A 21,342-nucleotide genomic window follows, 5' to 3' on the forward strand; every position below is an offset into this window, starting at 1 on the left:
CAAAGATTATTCCTGGCCTATAGAATTAGAATATGATTAGATGTTGTAGCATGTAAAGTATTTAATGTAAGCACATGGGGAAAATGTCATTTTCTACTAAAGTAATTGCGATCTGATCGTTGTCTTAGCGAAAAAGTTCTGAAATTATTCCATTAATTAGTTGTTTCGTTCACCTTGTCAGTTGATGATAAATGCATTAAATAAAATTAAATCTCTTCTAAACTAATTAGGTCCCATTTCTGAGTGGTTGAAACAATCTCTAATGTGTTGGCGGGATCAGGATTTGTTGCTTCTCCACAAAAAGTGAGCTATCTGTTGCCTTTTTTTCAAGGATAGTTCTCAAATGAAGTCCTTTGTCCTCCTGGCAAGCATCAGCTTTAGGGAAGCAGCTGGTTCATAAAACTTGTCCATGAAAGTGAACCAGGTCAATGGACAAACTATTTGTCCTTGGAATGATTGCGGGCATGGAAAATATGAGCCCACCTACATATTTGTGCAGGTCTCTGGAGCTAGGGTAACGTATAATCTTCCCCCATCACAGCCAGTGTTGTGACAGCCTGCAGACCATTGTCCGAAGTACACTTCCTCACCATTGTCAGCTGTTGTTGTCAACTTTCTGCATGCCAGGAGTTTGGAGGGGTTGAGGGGAAGAGAGGGCAGAAGAGATCAGAGGTGAGGAGAGAGATCAAAGAAGCAGAGAGGATAGTAAGCAGGTGGCAGAGTGGTATGGCTAGTAGAACTACTGCCTCACTACTCCAGCCACCTGGGTTCAATCCTGACTGTTCCGTTTGTGTGGAGTTTGCATGTTCTCCATGTGGGTTTCCTCTGGATGCTTCAGTTTCTTCCCACGACCCAAAAATTAGTGATTGTAAATTGTCCCTGGTGTGTAGAAGAGAGATATAGTTGTAGAGCTGTACAGCATAGAAACAGGCCCTTGTCCTGCCACATCCATGCTAACCTTTTTGCTCGTCTACATTAATCTCATTTCCCCGCATTAGGTCCATACATTTCTATGCCCTGCCTATTTAAGTCCCTGTCTAAATGTCTCTTGAAGATAGTGATTGTATCTGACTCCATCACCCCCTCTGGCAATGCATTCTAGATATTTACCACTCTCTGTGCAAAATGGAGCAAAAGGACAACCAAAGTGATTGGGGTAATCATGCCCTTCTGACACAGCCTTTCAAGATCCATCATTATTCCTGCCTGACATCTCTCTTTTATTGTGACATGCCTTGTCCTCACATGAAAATATCCTTTGTAATTGTTGCAAACAACACCAGTACATTCTCAGCATTGAATATTTCCTTTCTCAAGCTTTCAAAACTGTGGATCCCACTGCTCTTAATTTACTAAAAAAAAATCAAATTTGACATCATTTAATTGCAACATCTTGGTTTGTCAATCTATTCATATTATTAATGAGTTTATCATTGCTCAAGTTGACATTTAAAATTATTTTAGTATTGCTATTGGCAGCAACCTGGATACCTGTGATTTGCCAATGTGATGAGAAAACTGTAGACAGTGTGCACCAAATTTCTACAATGTACCACCAATTTCTGAGTTTGACATTGGCAACATAAGACATGTAAAATGATCTCATTGTATTGCATCAGTGCCAAAATATTTCTGTTTATGTTAAACACAAAAGAAGCCAAATGTGAATTAGTAGAGAAATCAAAATTAAATGCTATACATATGCACACATTCTTATGTTCAATGGATTTTATTTCAAAGTTTGCATCAGGGATTTAAACAGCAGTGGCTTTACCTTGTACAATGCTTGGTTGAGTTATCCTTATGTGTGAGAAAATTGTATTTACTGCATATTTAAATCTTAAATATAGATGTGAGAATTTGCCAACCTTGTCCATATGTTCAAGTGGTTTGATCTGGTGGATTTTTCAGGCAACTTCATCATACAACACACAAATGGTGAGAAATTGTAACTCTTCAACAGGTGCAATGGTACACGTGTTGACTGTTGGTAGGTACAAGTTGGTTACTCTGTTTGCTGACCTTCCCCCACTGAAAGACTGGACTTACATGCTGATGACTTTCTCATTGACATTGCCAAGTTTTGAACTAAGTCAGCGATGACTGATAAAATAATGATAAAAGTTATAACTAACCATAGACAATGTACTAACAAGTATAAGAAAACAAATCATACAGTATATTAGTTAGTCATTCACCTGCAAATGCTTACATTACTTGTGTTTTTAACAATATGTTTAGGTTAATATAAATGATATTGTCGTAACTTCTGTTGAGCTACACTATTATTCCTAAGTGTTTATTTTTCTTTTTATCTGATTTTTGAGAAGAATTTAGAATTTATTCAAATCACATTCAGAAGTATTCTTTAATCACCCAATATAGAGTTCATCTGGTGAAACAAGTTAATTAATATCACTGTAACTTAATGATAGCAAAATAATCATCTAATATATTGTAAGACATCAAACTTAATAGCTTGGTGATTTTAAGTGAAACATCTCACCTTTGACAAGTATGGGTGTTAGTATGTGAGTAAGAGATGTAAAAATATTACATGCCAAATTTGTCAATTCCTAATTTAGAGGAACGAGCTCCCACAAAACAAACTTTATTATGAACCAGATCAGGTGACAGACTCTCAGTGGGTCAACATTTCAGAGATAATGACCACAACTCCCTGACCTTTAGCATAGCCATGGACAGGGATAGGAGCAGACGATATGGGGAAGTTTTTAATTGGGGGAGGGCTAATTACGATAGTATTAGGCAGGAACTTGGGAGCGTAAATTGGGAACAGTTGTTCTCAGGGAAGAGCACCGAAGGAATGTGGAGGCTGTTTAGGGAACATGTGCATGGGGTTCTAGATAGATTTGTGCCACTGAGACAGGGAAAGGATGGTAGGGTAAAAGAACCATGTTTGACAAAAGAGGTGAAACACTTAGCCAAGAGGGAAAAGGAAGCATAATTAAGGTTTAGGAAGCAAAGTCAGGCAGGGCTCTTGAGAATCATACGATAACCAGGAAGGAGCTTAAGAAGGGACTTAGGAGAGCTAGAAGGGGATATGAGAAGGCCTTGGCAAGTAGAATTAAGGAAAACCCCAAGGTGTTCTACGCGTACGTAAGGAACAGGAGGATGACCAGTGTGAGAGTAGGACTCCTCAGGGATAAAGGGGGAAACATGTGCCTGGAGACAGAGAAGGCAGGGGAGGTCCTTAATGAATACCTTGCTTCAGTGTTCACCAGGGAGAGGGACTTTGATGAATGTGAGGTCAGTGTAAACAGGCTAGTGTGCTGGAGCATGTTGAGGTTAAGAAAAACATTAGGATAGATATGTCCCCAGGGCCGGATGGGATATACCCCAGGTTACTACGGGAGCTGAGGGAAGAGATTGCTGGGGCATTGATGATGATATTTGCATCCTCCCTGGCCACACAAGTGGTACCAGCGGATTGGAGGATGGCAAATATTCTTCCATTGTTCAGGAAAGGTAAAAGGGATAATCCTGGGAATTATAGACCAGTCAGTCTTACATCAGTAGAGGGCAAGCTATTTGGAAAAGGTTCTTAGGGATAGGATTTACGAGCATTTGGGAAGCATAGTCTTATTAGGGATAGTCAGCATGGCTTTGTGAGGGGAAGGTTATGCCTCACAAGCCTAATTGAGTTTTTCCAGGAGGTGACAAAATAAATTGATGAAGGTAGAGCGGAGGATGTGGTGTATATGGACCTAAGTAAGGCATTTGATAAGGTTCCCCATGGAAGGCTCATCCAGAAAGTCATGAGGCATGGGATCCATGGAGACTTGGCTGTGTGGATTCAGAATTGGCTTGCCCACAGAAGGGTAGTAGATGGAGAGTATTTTACCTGGAGTTCAGTGACGTGTGGTGTTCCGCAGGGATCTGTTCTGGGACCCCTACTTTTTGTGATTTTCATAAATGACCTTGCATGAAGAAGTAGAGGGATGGTTAGTAAGTTTGAAGATGACACGAAGGTTGCAGGTGTTGTGGATAGTGTAGAAGGTTGTCATAGGTTACAGTGGGATATAGACAGGATGCAGAGTTGGGTGGAGAAGTGGCAGATAGATTTCAATGGGGAAAAATGTGAAGTAATACACTTTGGAAGAATGAAGGTGGAGTACACGGTTAACGGCAGGATTCTTAGCATTATGGAGGAACAAAGGGATCTTGGAGGTCCAAGTCCATAGATCCCTCAAAGTTGCCACGCAAGTTGATAGGGTGGTTCAGAAGGCATATGGTGTGCTGGCCTTCATTAGTCAGGGGATTGAGTTCAAGAGTCGCAAGGTAATGTTGCTGTTCTATAAAACTCTGGTTAGGCCACACTTAGAGTATTGTGTTCAGTTCTGGTCACCTCATTATAAGAAGGATGTGGAAGCTTTAGAGAGGGTGCAGAGGAGATTTACCAGAATGCTGCCAAGATTAGAGAATATATCTTATGAGGAAAGGTTGAGTGAGCTAGAGCTTTTCTCTTTGAAGCAACGCAGGATGAGAAGTGACTGGATGGAGGTGTATAAGATAATGAGAGGCATAGATAGAGTGAACAGCCAGCATCATTTCCCCAGGGCGGCAATGGCCAATACCAGAGGACATCAGTTTAAGGTCAGAGGAGGAAAGTTTAGGGCAGATGTCAGAGGTAGGTTTTTTTACACAGAGAGTGGTGGGTGTCTGGAAAGCACTGCCAACAGAGGTGGTGGTAGAGGTTGATACAATAGGAACATTTAAAAGACTCTTAGATATGCACATGGAAGTAAGTAAAATGGAGGGTTATGGGCTGTGTTGGAGGGAAGGGTTAGTTTGATCAAGGAGTAGGTGTTTATATAGGGCGTCACAACATCGTGGGCTGAAGGGCCCATACTGTGCTGTACTGTTCTATGTCTATGTCATTATCACAGTGGTAGTGCTTGGATATTTTTCAGTGAATATTATTAAAATATGAGAGATAAAGGGCAGTTAAAAGGTGACTCGACTAAGAGTGCTGGTTGTTTCAACTATTTCTATTCATTGCGAAGCTCTCATTTTTGAATGAAAAGCAATCATGCATAACAGAAATTGCACGGAAGCTGAAATTCAGAGTCCAAACTCAGCATTTTTTCATGAAGTGCAGATATTAAAGGCAAAAAAATTCTGATGAAATAAATGATAATATCAGATGTACAAAATATGCAGAGATATAAGCCCCAAAATTCCACATAATGGTTTATGCTGTATTTTTGCTAATTGGAAATGAGTTGTACTGCTCTTTATACAAATGTCAGCCCATTAGTTCTTCACTGGAGCAGTCACTGACATCAGTCCTGAGGGGAGACATAAGTAATGAGGTGGCATGCTACAAAATTAGAGTGGTGTCTTTAAAAACGGTGGTACCTTTAAAAAGACTGTACTGTCTTTTGAATGGTATGCTCTATCTTTGAAGCATGCTACCAGTCAGGTGAAGCAGTGCATCAGAAGTGAGATAGTTCAATTGGCTGACTGCCAGCTGGCCTATCTAAATATTTCATGACTGCTTTTGTGCCATTTTGGAAGATTGTCTAACATACGGAAACCTGGAAGGAGTCAACTAAAAAAAAAATTGGATGTGACAGAGACGGAAAAGGAGATGTCGTAATTTTGCCAAATCTTGCAGTTCCGAAACATGAAGTAGAAGTGAGATAAGGCGCTGATTTCACGCAGTTAAAGTGAAGGAAACCGGCTATCAAAGGTAAGTGGCATTGACACTGAGTACAAGCTCACTTCACCTCAGGGATGCAGTGAAGTGCTGCAAAAATATCAGCCAACTCACCAGGACTGACAAGGACACGATGGTACATTAATTAGCTGCTGTAATTTACCTCTTAGTGAAAAAGAATCAAGAAGGAGTTGATGGCATGTAAGAGGAAATAAGTTGCAGTAAATGAGGAGGGAATGGAACCTAATGGGTTTGCTCCCCTATGAGTCAGCATGGAGCTAATTGACAGACCTCGTTTTGTGCTGTAATAAGTAAAATACTGCACAATTTCTCTCTCTATTTCTTGTGCACTGACACACTCCTCACCCTTTAACAGCTCCAAGTCTAATTCTTCATAGTGCAACATCAAAGGTGTCTTTTGAGCCTGTAGGTCGTATTTGTTGAAACACCAGGAAAACATTGCCATTGTTGAATATATCAATGAGATGTGAAGCAGCGTCATTGAAACCTATAGCATCATGGATCAGGACACACTGACAGCACCATCCCCAAAGAAATGTAAACTAATTAAACGTATCGGGAAAAAAGCTACCAGTGCTATCAGCAATAATGGCCATGGAAACTACAGGATTGTTGTAAGAACCTTTTGGTTCACATATCTCTCTCAAGGAGTTACCACCCTTACCCAATGTGGTCTTTCAGTGAATTGAGACTGACCAATGTTATAATCCAATGTTGTAGCCTAGTAAACCAACCATGGAGAAACAAAGGACTGCAGATGCTGGAATCTAGACGAAAAACACGATGATGCTGGAGGAACTCAGCAGGCCAGGGAGAATCATGCTGAGTTCCTCCAGCATCACTGTTTTTAAACCAACCATGGGATGAGTAATGAATGCTGGCCTAATCAGCAATGCCAACAATCCATCAACAAATAAGTAAATGCACTCTTGGTGACAATTGCAAATTAACCAGCAGGACTCTATGTACATGCTTCCATGTCAACTGCCACATATTTGCTGCTCTCTCTCAGGGCCTGATGGTTATCCACAAGTTATTATTCCCTGGACAATTTGGATATGACCAAGATTCAGTGTGTAGAAGAGGAAAAAAATGCTGGCTCAGCATGGTAACTAATATGGAGTACTTAAAATAACCTACAAAATAAATTTTCTCCCATTGACATTTTGACATTTTTTCTACTTCATTCTGCAAACCCTAAACCAATGAACTGTGTGTGAATGAGGCTTCTGAACTAGTAGAAATGCACAGAGTTGACCACCCCCTTATTCTCAGTTTAACATCCAGCGCCTCTCATTCTCCCTGAGATCATTACTGAAGATCTTGTTGTCAGAGGCACTCTTCCTCTCCTGAAAGTGATTTATCCCTAGAAGTTGCACAAGGCTGATTCAATGAAAACTTTCAGAAGGGAATTGGGGGTAAAGCTGAAGAGAAAAAAATATATATGCATGGAGTGAGACTACTGAGCACTTCTATCAAAGAGCCAACATTCGTACAATGGTTCAAGTGAACTTACTTTGTTTCAAGTGGTTCATTCTCCTGCTTTAGCTCTTTCCAAATTTGAGGTGCATTACCACTCACCTTGCCAACTTCCAAGATTGTAGATGAACATACATGCTAAAAGAGCATTTGGCACAAATTCTGCAAAAGCTCCTCACTTCAGTGGCAATTAGGCTTAGACAATAACTATTGGCATTGCAAGTGATTTACCATGTGAATAAGTAAGTTAAAACAGAAGTTTTATTTGTGTTGTCCAGATTTTGTAAGGTTGGAAATTGTATTGCACATGTTTCAAAACTGAGGTAAAGTTTGTGAAATTGTACACATTGTCAGTATTGTCCCGTTTCATACCTAGAACTTAATTTTGAGGATTCTGTTTAGCACATCTGACTGTGGATGAATTTCTAGGCAAAGATGTCATTTTCTACACGTACAACGGAAATGAAGTCAATTTACAACAAAATCAGAAAGCTGTGTAAATAGTTGGTGTAATTGTTCTGTTTTTAATTAGGTGGCAAAGGTGTAAGTTCTCCTCTTTGAATATTGTAATTATGTTAAGTGTAATAAACCAGAGTAGAACATTGCTGAGCCAGATTTTTCCAACACTCTTTGCCAAACTAAAAACTAGTAGGGATTTCTTGAGGATTAGCTTTGATGAAAGTTTTGCTTGTGATAGGTATAACTATTGCTGTTACTGTTATCAAATAAAAAAATAAGAGGAGGATCTTTAGAGTCTTGTTCGTGCCCAATCTTTATTTGAAGCATCAAATACAGGTCACAGAAAAATAAGAGCCTCACAAGTAGATAGAATGATTGTAATGTACTGAAATAAATTGGCTTTGGTCACACAATGGAATATAGAACTGCATTAGTAAGAGCCCAAGTTTTTCAGAGCCCTGTCTTATTACATTTTAAGAATCTTGCTAAAATGTCACAAACTGCTTTGAAATGGAAGAGGCTAACAAAATGCACATTTGTAATTTATACAGTTAACTCTCAGAGAGAGCAGCAAAGCAGTGAGAGCTGGAAAGTGAAGTGTACTAGTACCATTATGTCACACTCCTGTGCACCTTAACACACATTTTCATACTATTTAACATGCTGCCTCCACCACAATAATCACAAAAAGCTATCTGAATGAATTATGCTTTGTGGAAGGCAAATTCAAAGACAGAAACAATTACAATAATGCAATAAAATTCTAATTCAAGAGAATTTGTATCTTCAATAAAAGACACTGCTGTGAAAGAGTGAAAATAAAAGTATGCTTCAGTCAAACAAATCTCTAAAATTTAAAATCTCTATCTATCATCAGCAAAGACATTTGTATTCAGAACCAATGCCATTTTTAGATAAAGCAGAGAATCAATGGCAATATGTTTAAAAAATATCAGGCAGAAAAAACTGAAAAAAGAATACAACTTCAGGAGATCCCAAAGTGCTTTACAGCCAGTGAAGTACTTTTGAAATGTAAATATAGCAGTTAATGTGCTTAATGGTAAAGGTGTTCAATGCATGGTTTCAAAGTGACTATCCATATTGATTTTTGATTGCAAAGTGCAAATATTTCTTCCATCATTGTAAGGTTTAAATATCATTGATAATTTGAATTTAATTTGGCTTCACATTGAAGTAAAATCCAGAAAAACTGTATTCGGGGTAATAAGTTCCAATGAAGTATACATCTGAAATAATAACACATCTTCCTTTATTGGATCTCAATGAAATAGCTGTGCACTTCCAGCATTTTGTGTTTTTATTTCAGATTTATGTTAATGAAGAAGCAGAATACATTATAGAACATGTGCCTGAAAGGAAAGCTTAGCAACATAGTCACTGTTCTACTGAACATATCATTCATTGGTTTCTCATTCACATAATGAATGCCATTACACTGTATTTTATTAGCCATTCAGAAATAACTAATCTTTCCCATACCCATGTTCACATTTAGCCATTTTGAATAGTCAGTTTTGATATTGATCTTCATATCACCAATAAAACACCAGAACACACATTACTACCTAAAGCACTTGTACTAAAAGCAAAGGGTTCTGCAGACAAAGTTACTTTTGAACAATTAATGACATACACAATTAGTAATGGTAATAAAAAGCTGTAAAGTAACTTTGGTACCAGGACAGTAATCCCTCTGACTACCAGTTTCTATCTTATTTAAAAGTGAGCCAGGTCCTAGTCCTTCCAATCCTTCTTTATATTCAGCTTCCATTCCCAGTGCAGATGGTCACTTTTGTCATCATCTGTGAAATGGGACTTCATGGTATACATCCCCCTCACCATCATTCCTTTTGGCGCTTCTTCAATTGGACTTATAAACTCGTACTCCTCTTCTCTGGGGCCATAGCTGCCAACCATATAGGTGTCTTTGCTTGCTGTTTGCAATAAATGGTGGAGATAATTAGGGCTTAGAAAGAAAATGTTGTAACATTGTCAAGTGATTCAAGCAATTCCTCAGTAACATCCAGATTTAACCACCTGTCTGAACACATTTGACTAACAACGACACAGGATAATTTAACAGATCCTATGGTTACCTTTGGAGATAATGATTTTGCAAGCATAATTTTCAAATAATTTTGAGAAAAGTCATTTTTTCTTTTGCAAAAGCTGGAATGTCAACGTGTGCAAGTAGGATCACCGCTCAAAAGCATAACAGCTGTTTTGCTCCAGTAATATTATTTCCAATGAAAAATATCATCATGTGGGCTAGACAAAGAATAAACGTTTGTCTTAATATTAATCACTCCTGGCAAAAAAAAAGAAAATTATCCAATAGAAATGGAAAAGATGTCAATTTTGACCTTTCCATTTAAACAATATGCTTCCGCCTTCAAAATAAGGTAAAATTCAAAATTCAAAAATTGAAAAAGCAAAATAGCACAATAACCACATCACAAAGAGTGAAAAGCACAGCCCTTTAACATCACTGTTACCTCACTGGAGAGAGGAAAATGTATCATCTGGATCTGCAGTGTCACTAATCGCAATAATTTGGATGTGGGACCTAAATACAGCATCGTCAAGTTTGCAGATGACACAATGTGAGAAAATGTGAGTGGTCAGGAGATTGAAAAGTGCCCCAATGCGATTTTGGACAAGTTGGGTAAATGGGCAAATGCATGGCAGATGCAATTTAACATGAATAAGTATGAGATAATCCACTTTGATTTAAAAACATAAGGACAGATTGTTATCTGAATGGTGATTGATTAGGGAAAGGGAAGGTATAATTAGACCTGTGTGTTCTTGCACACCAGTCACTCAAAGGATGCATTCAGGTGCAGCAAGCAGTTAAGGAAGGCAAATCATATGTTGGCTTTCATTGTAAGTGGATTTGAGTACAGTAGCAAGATGTCATGCTGCAGCTGTACAGGACATTCGTGAGACCCCATCTGTATGCAGTTTTGGTCTCTTTACCTGAGGAAGTATATTCTTTTCATTGAGGGAGTGCAACAAAACTTTATTAGACTGATTCCTGGGCTGAGTGGATTGACAGATGAGTCAACTGGCCCTATATTCACTGGTGTTTAGAAGAATAAGAGGGGATCACACAGAAATACTAAGAAGATTAGACGGACCAGATAGAGACAACCTGATGGATGGATAGTCCAGAACCAGGGGTTATAGCATCAAGATATAGGGCATGTCACTGAAAACTGAGATCAGGAGAAATTTCTTCACCCAAAGGGTAGTGAATTTATGGAATTCTCCACTGTGGCCAGTGGAGGCCAGTTATTGAAATATATCCAAGAAGGAGGCAGATATTATTTCTTAAAGAGAAAAGGGATTAAGGAGTATGGAGAGAAGGGAGAAACAAGATACTGAAGAGGATCATCAACCATAATTATGATGATTAGTGGAACAGACATGAAGGGCTGAACTGCCTACTCCTGCTCCTGTTTTCTATGTTTCTCTGCTATAATAATTCAAGATTATTAGGCAAAGATTATTATCTGCCTTCATATATTTTAGACAAAGAGTTTAGGATATTGCAATCCCCACATGCAACTCACCCTGCAAACGTCCCTTGCACGTGTAATGGATGTACTTTAAGCCTGAAACAATTTCTCTGTTAACCTAAAAAGGAAATCAATAAGCTATTTCATTCTTAAGTTTCAACATTACCAATGTACTTAAGCTGATTGCATTTCACAAACATAACATAATTTCATGACGCAGCTGGGGCTAAATACAAACCCATCCTCCGTTTAATTCTCATCAAACTGGCAATTCTTGGTCTCTATTCACAATCTGCCTGACTATGGGGCATCAGCCATACTGAAGTCCACTGTTTTCTTCCTCTGGCTAACCTTATTGACTAATAGAATTCCAAAGCAGTACTATTATTTGATGAAGTTAGCCAAGCTCCATGGCATAAGTGAAAAGGTGAAATTAAAATAAATTACTGCTCGTTTTCCTGTGGCAAAGTACTTGGGTTCAATTTGCAATTACACAGTCTGATGTGAGTGAGATCTGGAGGTCTGCCTATGTTCCAAGTCCACTGGACTATAGAATTATTTTCACAGAAGACTTCAATTCGTCTGTGAGAATTTTTGCTGTATTCCACAGAACAAAGCAAATGTGAGAGTATGGCCTTTGTGCGTTAGAGTAGTTGGTAGCATTAATCAAATCCAAAATATCTGGCATAGACACAATGGCTGCATGGTCTCCTGCTGAGCATACATTTCAATAATTCCAATGTAAAAGACCTTTATAAATATGAAATTATTCAAAAAATCCAATGGTTTGAATTATATTTATTAATTCTGAACAGTTCAAGCATTTAACAAAATATCATAGAGTCATAGAGTCATACAGCACAGAAATAGGTCCTTTGGCCCACCACATCCACACCGACTTTATTGCCTTTCTACACTAATCCCATTTGCCAGCATTGGGACCATAACCTTCCATGCCTTGCCTATTTATGTGTCTATCTAAATGCCTCTCAAAAATAATAAATGTATCTGATTCCAGCATCTCCTCTGGCAGCGTGTTTCAGAAATGTGTAATACTCTGTGTAAAAAAACTTATCCCTCAGACCCCCTTTAAAATCCCTTCCTCTCACGTTAAACCTATGCTCCCTTGTTTTTGACACCCAAGAGGTATAAGCCTGATATCAAACCCCTGATGTTAAACCAGGGAGAGAGAGAATCAGGTCTATGAATGAGTTGTATGTAACAAATGCTAAAATTATCTTGAAGACCAAAGTGATAATTTAAGCCAGTTATACAGGCTGTTGAAAGAATGTAAGGTATAAGGTTCTGAAGTAGCATCAGAATCATTGACATGTGAGGAAGACCAATTTCACTCCCACTTTGGCAATCGATCAGCTAACATCAAGCACAAGAAGTGCATAGTTTAATGCTCAGCAACATTCAGCACAAAATTGAACAGGGCAATAAACCCAGATACAAGTCACTCACTCTAAGTTTTAAAACATCAGGAAGTAAAATGATAGCCATAATATAATCAAGGTGCAACTGACCATTTCAAAACCCTTCATTAGACAAAGGCTTTGAAATCATCATTCTAAATGTAAGCATTGAGATCAAGGCTTTAAATTCCTCTACACTATTCAATAATTAGTATTCCATCTATAGGCATTAAAATATAATTCCTTACTTTAAAGTTAATTTTCAATCTGTATTCAACACCTTCCTTCAGCACAAAGGTCTTCTTCTTCAGAGCTGCCAGGTCGCCTGGAAAATAAATTGTATCATACACCAATTTATACCTCTGACCTGACACCATAGTTACAAAACTGATTTACTGAGGTACATTATGAACCAGTAGTAATGACCTCTTAATACATTTGTATTTACATCGCATCTGGGAGCTGTTTTGCTGTCTAATAGATCAGGTAAAAAGCCTTTACCGGCACAAGAAGATACAGAAAACCACACAGGAGTTTTGTATTCTCAATTTTGAAATGTTAGACCTTGGAAAAATGGTAACAATTATTTAAGATCACATTGGTTTAGAAAATGCAGTAAATTATTAATGGCATAGAGCTGCAAGTACTTCACAAACAAATGTTACTATCTCTATTTTCCTTTTCGTCAAATCAGTAATCCTTTCAATAAAATGGCTAAAGTTTATAACCCTCATTCTTGTCTTGAATATTTTCTGAATATGTAGTCTGAAAATATGGTTATCTCTACATTGAGGCATGGCACAAAGACTGTTCTACATCTGTGGCTCACTCAGAGCTTCTGTGTTTAGAACAGAATGAGTTCATAGGACTTGAAAATGTTGACAAACAAACTGCAGAGGGCAGTACTTAAAAAAGTTGCTTGAAAATCCTGCGAATAGCACATTGGGGGATAAAATCCATAGTTTCCAAAACAAAAACAAAGAGGGAATCATGATGTGTAATTAATACGTCATAGTTCGCAGTGCAGGCACAATGAAAACTTGGTGCAAATTGCTTACTTTAACGATGTCAGCACCAACCCAGCATTAACCACATTGCTGAATGATGAGGTGAGGAAGAGAAGAATAGAGCTAGCACCAGCTAAAACTGTGCTGCTGAAAGCTAAGCTGCACCCATTCTAAGGGTGATGCATTGTTGCTGCAGCTGATGCTGACAGTAGTTTAAGTGAATTCGACCTGGGAGATATTCAAGACTGGCATAACATCAGAGAGGGCGAGGACTCCATGGTTTTCAGATGTTGGACTGGAGGCGGGTGCAGGAAGTGCAGAGATGTCCTGGATCTTCAGGGAGAGAAGATGCCCTCCAGATGCTCACTGAGAAGGCAGTGGAAATGGACAGCCTTGCAGGTCAATGCCAGGAACCAAACCTCAGGATGCAAATAATCCAATGATCTCAAACAAGTGGTCAAGGTCAATGAATGGACTTTCCACTTCCCAATAGCACCAGTAGACACTACTCCATGCATTCAAACTCTATCACTCAATTAACAACACTATCAATAAGAACCTGTATCTAACATTCATAGACTGACTTTCCTACGAACATAACCTGATTATTATGCTTTTTTCATTTGAGTTCTCTCAGAATCATCACATGCCAGGTAGTGCAGGAGCAGCAGGAGAACATTGAAGATGAACAGACATTGCCACTTGATTTTGCATCTCTTACGACAATCTCTGAAACCAACACTCATGCACTTTAAAGGATACTAAAGAGGTGGAATCAACCTTGGAGGGAGACAGCAGGCACGGATGCCCAGCAGGCAAAGTTGAGGAAGACCAACATAGCTGTCAGCTGACTGGGAAATAAGGTTGCACACAAGTTCCGCTCCTGTCTTTGACGATACAGCCTTATGAAGAAGGCTGATAAGGGTGTATGCCCTGCCAAAAAGCCTACATGTATGTCAAGGAAAATGGAAGATTATGGCATTAATTTGATTCAAAACTTTGTGCAGAGTTTGAAGTACATCTCTTCTGGCATGGAACTCAATTTACACACCTGGGGACCAACATTGATGCAGCATCTCATGACCTACGCCTTAGTTCTTCTGCTGCATAAGCAGCAGGCACCCTGTGTCTGAATGCTACCATGGAAACTCAGACTTCTGCCATCAAAGAGATTTTTAGAGTATCGCAGCAATATGTCCACCAACTGATTACTGGAAATCTTGTACCATCCGAGTTAGAGGCAGTGGCTCCATGAGGCAGGAACTTGCTATCCAATCTTCCAACACTACCTTCCACCAGTGGTCTTGCAAACCAAACAGTCTAGCTTCCATGTGGCAAGGTGGTGCTGTCTGAGGCCAGGTCTTCATGACTTAGAGCTGCTTGAGGATGTCCTCCATCTGTAGTCTGCTCTGCCTTCCACCGACCATGCTGTAGTGACAGGAGTAGCATAAGACAGGAGTACTAAACTAGGGAAGATCTGCCAGGAAACAGACACTCAGGGAAGGGAAGAGTAGGTGGCTTATGTTTGCAACATGGTAAATCTCATTTCTAAACATGTTTTGGAATATTTATTTACTGGTGGCACTTATTTTTGTATAGTGGTCAAACAGACACTGTGATGATCAAAGGCAGAGGGAAAGTACATGAGTTGGGTGGGGAATTGGGTTTGTAATTGCTGGTACTGATTGAGATGATCTTCAGGGCCGATCAGGGAGAGATGGACTCTTAGATTGCCTCTTTCTTCCTCTGTTTCCTCCTCTTTCTCCTCCACTTCTTCCTCTCTCCTGCCTTCCATGAGCTCAGCACACATCTGTGTCCAGAGCTGTAATTGCATAGTGGGCAGGATGTGCACAAGTAGCACACCATCAGGAAACTTTATGCTCCAGTCTGCCTCCAACACAGACAACACCTTCACCCAGAACTTCCCGCTCTCTATCACGGAGGCGTTAGACAATAGCAAGTGGGAGGAGTTGACAGGCTCCATCCGTTCCCTTGGCATGAATAAAACTCCCGAAAGAGATGGCTTACCACCAGAGTTGGACTTCGCTCTGTGAGACTGGATGGGCCCAGACCTGCTGGAAGTGTACAGCATTATGCTTCTGGCTGGCAGCTTGTCAGACTCCATGAGGAAGGGCATCATTATCCTCATTAATAAGCAGGCAGAAGGGGGAGAGGGAAGACATCAGGAATTGGAGACCCATTTCACTATTGAATGTGGACTATAAAATCCTGTCCAAGGCCATTGCCAACCGGGCCGTCTGCTCTGGGACAAGTGATCCACTCAGACCAAACTGGTGCTGTACCAGGCAGGAAATTCTCTGACAGCCTTGTACTGTTCAGGGATACCATCGCCAACATGCAGGACAGAAGGGTGGATGCTTGCCTGGTCAGCTTGGACCAGGAGAACGCCTTCAACAGAATATCACACATGTACATGATAGACATGTTCTCCAAAATGGGTTTTGGGGAGGGAATCAGGAATTGGATCGAACTGCTCTACACAGATATCCGAAGTGCAGTCCAAATCAATGGGTGGGAGAAGATAGTTTCCCCATCAAGTCTGGAGTCAGGCAGGGATGTCCACTCTCCCATCTTGCTTGTGTGCTGCAAAGAACCCTTTGCCGAATCCATCAGGAAGGACTAGAACGTAAGCGGGATGATGTTGCCAGGCAGTGGAGGCACACAAGTCAAATCCTCCCTGTACATGGACGATGTCGCCGTCTTCTGCTCGAATCCATGGTCAGTTCGCAGACTGATCAGCATCTGTGACCAGTATGAGTTGGCATCAGGGGCTAGAGTCAACCCCAAAAGAGTGAGGCCATGCTCTTCAGTAACTGGCCCGACCAATCCAATGTTCCCTTCACCATCGGGTCTGACTAACTGAAGGTGCTGGGGATCTGGTTCAGAGGGGCTAAGACATGTAACAAGAATTGGCTGGAGTGGATTGGGAAGGTAAAACAAAAACTAGGTTTGTGGAAATGGCATTCTCTGTTGATAACTGGAAAGAACTTGGTCATCAGGTCCAATATGCTCTCAGGGCTGTTTGGCACAGGGGTGCCCTGTTCCCCACTCCTCTGTCTTGGTAATCACCTGGAACGACTTCCAGTTTATCAGGGGTCCAAGATGGAGTGAGTCCAACAGGTCACGTTGCACAAGTCCCCAGAGAACGGGGCAAAAGTGTACCCAATGCTGCCCTCATCCTGATGATCACCTTCACGTGTGGCTGTATCAGTCAGTATGTGGACCCAAAGTACGTGGGCACCAAGTGTCACTGCATGGTGAGGTTCTACCTGTCCCTGGTGTTGCGGAAGATAGGCTTGGCCCCTCTACCGCACAACGTCCCAGTCAGCTGGTTGTTGCCACACTACCTGTCCTTTGTGGAAAAGTACTTCCAAGTAAACACCTTTGGCCACAAGTCCACCAGGCAGTGGTCAGCACGGAACGTCCTGCAGACACTACAGGTCAGGGACACTGTGGATACAGTGGCTGGCTCCCTGAGCAGACTGTCCAAAGCATCTGGCAGAACACCTCATGGCCAGATCTCACCAACGAGCACCAAGACCTCACTTGGCTGGTGGCCCTCATGGTCATATCCTTCCTGCACAGAGAACATATCATCCCCAGTGCATGCTGCCCTCAGACAAAGAGGGTGTGGAGATGGATGCAAGGATCCATGTTCCAGTTTGTCCCCAGCAGCTGCGTAACAGAGGACACTCTGATCTTCGGGCTGTTCCCAGGGACACAACCAAGACAGACGTCAAGTGCTGCTGGAAGGTCATCAACTCGGTGAAAGACACCCTTTGGTCTGCCCGAAATGTGTTGGTCTTCCAGAACAGCGAGATGTCTGTAAGGGAATGCTGCAGACTGGCACAGTCCAGGCTGCAGGAGTACGTGCTGAGGGATGCACCGGGGAAAGACCACAGTACAGGCCCCTTCTGCAACCATACATGGAGGGGCAGAGTTGGGTGGGGAAGTCCCTTGAACAATGAAAAGGGCATATCACCCCAGGGGGTCACACAAGTGGCATGGTGCTGTTTGTTTGTCTGCTTTTTTAAAACAAAAGTTTACACTACTGAATGTAATGACCATGAATGTAAAAGTTTTTTTGCACTGTTTCTTCCTTTGTATGTATTTGTTTTTATTATGAATAAAGTTTATTTTTGAAATATAAAAAAATTCTGCCTTCGGTTGCACATAACTGGGCGATATGGGAATGGGTTCCAGTACGGAGCAGAGCTGATATGCAACACCCACAAAGTCATCTGCAGACAGTCATTGGAAACCTGCACAATGGAAGCCTGCAGTCCCAGCAGAGCTCTCTCACTCTGCTGGTCTCCAAAGGACTACAGTTATCTCTTGTTAACACTCAGCTTCAGTAATTTCTGTTGCACGAAAGTTGACTGCAAAATGTTACAAATATTTCTACCTTCAGTCTGGAAGGTACTGGTCAGGTGGCAGATGACAAATTAAATCCATCATTGATGAAACTAGATTCAGAATAAATGAAAGAAGGAAACGTCTCTTTGTGTGCTTAACTTTACAGATTTAAAAGTCTGTTAAAAGTCCAGAAAATAGACCTGCTTAAATAGTGATACAGGTTAGAAACAGACCACAAATACATGAACCCAACATTTACATCTCCTCCCCACACAATTTATTACCCCTTCTTCAAGAAGATTAATACATAAAATATTAAATTACAAACTTGTCATATGCTAACATCACAGGGATACAAGAGCATTGTGATTATGTTATTAGACCCACATTGAGAAGCATGGGCTATTGATCAGAGCTTAAATTCCATCATGCTAGCTGGGAACTTAAATTTAAGCAATTAAGTAATTCCAGAATTTAAAAACCAATATCAGTAATCAGTTAAAAGCTGCCACCTTGTTGTAAGAACCTATTTGGTTTACTAAGACAGAAAATCTGTCGTCTTTACCTGGTCTGGCCTAAATATAACTCCAGACCTACTGAAGTGGTTGACTCTTAATAGCCCACTAAGTCACTTCATTCATGGGGCAATTAAAGACAGACAATAAATCCTGGTCCTGTGCATTATCTTTCGAATGAATAAATTAAAACAGTATTGGCATTCACTAGCACAATGGGCACATTAATTTTCATCTCATTCCCTCCCATGTGGAACTCTTTACAGGTCCAAGAAACAATTGGTAATGCTCAAAAATGATGCAAATTCAGGGTGTTACCTTTTTCATAAGCAGATTGGACTTCCACAGCTGGAGTCATTGGTCCAGTCCAATCTCGTTTGTATTAATTACTACTGCAACACTAAAATCTGAACTTATTTATTCACTTATATTGAAGAAAAATATTTTATTGCAGTATATCAAGTGAATAATTGTAACTACAAAATAAATTTCAAGCAACTCCCAGATTCAAGTTAAGACCATATTTATGTTCAATGTTGAAGATCAAATTTATAGTCAGTGTAGCTTAACAAAAGCTATAGTCTGAAAAATCACCAATATTTACCTTCAATACACTTTACAGCTGATTATAATAACCGGCAATCAGATAAAAACATTAATAAGATGTTAATCAAAATGGCTGGCTGTTGCAATTGGTTCTGATGTTAGGTTAGCGGTTCTGATGTTCAGTTAGCTGTTCAAACCACAGTAAGCACCCAGGCATGGACTGCCAAAAGTGAAAGTTCCTGACTTATTGTCAGATTTGAAAGCTGAATTTGTTCGTTCACTTCGCTCCTGAGGTCCATTGGTGAAGCAGAGCCTTGCTGGGATTTTCCAGCACTTATGCTCGGGAATTGCCTCTAGGCTACTGCACCAGAACACACCTGGAGCAAGATGTGAGATCCTATTGATTTTAATGTATTCAGTAGGGCTATAGATTAAGAAGGAAAGGGGAATGTAAGTTACTTAAGTCATTTTGCTGTAGTATAGTGCTCTTAATTATTTGTGTTTTAGTTATTTATTTTTAGCTTTTACCTTTTAAAATGTTTTACTTCTATGTTATTTGGTTTTAAATGTCTCTGCTTTCCAAAGACAAAAACTATTGAAAATCACTTGCAATGTTTACAGCCTGCTCGGCAGGGGCAGTGCTTTGCCAGCTAGCAAAGGGAGTTAGGGATGTTTTGGCAACATGGTATCCATACTGTGCCACTGGAGGCCCAGTTGCTGCTCAGACCATGCAACTGGACTGTGGGACTTTGGACTAGTGAGATTATCCCTCTGCAGCCAGACCAGGTAGTAGAGGCAACGGGCAGCAAATCTAGGTGAGAGATCAGGTCAGCAAAATCTGGCTCTGGCATTTTTGTATTCTATGCCAACCTGTAGAAATGTAGAATTCTCCCCAAAATCAACAATGAAAATAAATGTTAATCACGCTGAAATTACAATAAATTAATGAGGGCTTAACAAAAAACACAATAAAACCTGATTCAGCTGAGCCCTATATTGAACACGATAAATATTAAGGCAGTAACAAATTCAATTAGTATATATAAAACAACTATATTGAATTGGTTAGGTTTGAGTTCATGAAGAAAACTTTTTATTACCAGCCATTGACTCTCTGAACAGAACAATGGAACCTTTTCATTTTTATTGAATGATTAAAAAGTTTCCCCCTTTATATCATAAAACTCCTTTTAAAGGATGACATACTTCCTAAAGCCACCATATATATATTGGGTTTACTAACTGTATCAGTGGGAGGTGTTGGATGATAAAGTGGATCACATCACTGCCCTTCCACCTCTGGGATCTGAATTTGAATCCAGCATAGAATGACAGTATGAAATCTCTTTCAGTGGAATAAACTTGTCCCATAGAAATCCAAATATAAATGTTCACAAACATCAAAAACACATCTTTTAAACTTAACTCTAATGGGGTGCTCACATAAGATAAAGACTTCTTTCTTTTACAGATATTTGACAGCTAGCAATGCTAATTTATTATGTGTGTCTATATGTGCTAATAAATGAGCTCTTCATTCCCCCCCACTTTACTTTTATAAATCTGTGAGTGTGTTGGACACTGACTACCCACACTTAACTCAGCAGTCCTTCCACAGGAATTGTGATGTTTACAACTGTGGGCCAGAATGAGATCCAGGCTTCTTGATCCCTGAATTGAATTGCTCCTCCATTGCCAGCAAAGCCTTCAGCTACCAAGGCCCTTAACTCTGGAATTCCTTTACTACTTCTCCCTTCTCATTTGAGACGCACCTTAAAATCCACCTCTTTGGCCACACTTCTTGTCATCTGCTCTAATATCTCACCATGGATCAACATTAATGCTCTTTTATTTGGCAACGCTCCTGCGAAGCCCTTTGAGGCATTTTTATTACACTGCGTGTTCCACTTAAATGGGAGATGATACTGAGTACATTTTGACTTGCATAGAACACACATGTAACAAATGGTAATGAATTTAACAGGATGAGCACACAGGTCCCTTGGCTACCTAAACCTGCTCCGCCTTTCAGTGAGATCATGACTAATCTAATAATAACCCCAACTCCATATTCTGCTTATCCCCAGTAACCTTTCACCCTCTTGCTTATCCAACTCTATCTAATTCTGCCTAAAAAATATTCAAAGGCTCGTTTTCCACTGGTCTTTGAGGAAGGGACTTTCAAAGATTCATGGCCCTCAGAGAAAAAATAATTACCTCAGATCTGTCACAAGTGGGCAACCTTTAATTTTCAGACGATGATCTCTAGTTCTAAAATTGTTGTCTTTCCTCTAG

At 40.1% G+C, this 21,342-nt stretch overlaps 1 protein-coding gene across 2 annotated transcripts in view; it reads right to left on the reverse strand.

Annotated features, from left to right (window-relative positions):
- Window positions 1–8,750: 8,750 nt before the first annotated feature.
- Window positions 8,751–21,342, reverse strand: part of arhgdig (Rho GDP dissociation inhibitor (GDI) gamma) — a 69,120-nt gene continuing 56,528 nt past the window's right edge. For both annotated transcript variants that reach the window (XM_052021324.1, XM_052021322.1), the window contains 3 exons: window positions 12,851–12,927; window positions 11,239–11,302; window positions 8,751–9,597 (listed from right to left, as the gene is read on the reverse strand). In XM_052021324.1, the coding sequence (XP_051877284.1) occupies window positions 9,398–9,597; window positions 11,239–11,302; window positions 12,851–12,927 (341 nt within the window). In that variant the 3' untranslated portion in view covers window positions 8,751–9,397. The remainder of the gene's footprint in view (window positions 9,598–11,238; window positions 11,303–12,850; window positions 12,928–21,342) is intronic.

Source organism: Pristis pectinata, chromosome 8 (assembly GCF_009764475.1).
Source record: "Pristis pectinata isolate sPriPec2 chromosome 8, sPriPec2.1.pri, whole genome shotgun sequence".
NCBI lineage: Eukaryota > Metazoa > Chordata > Chondrichthyes > Rhinopristiformes > Pristidae > Pristis > Pristis pectinata.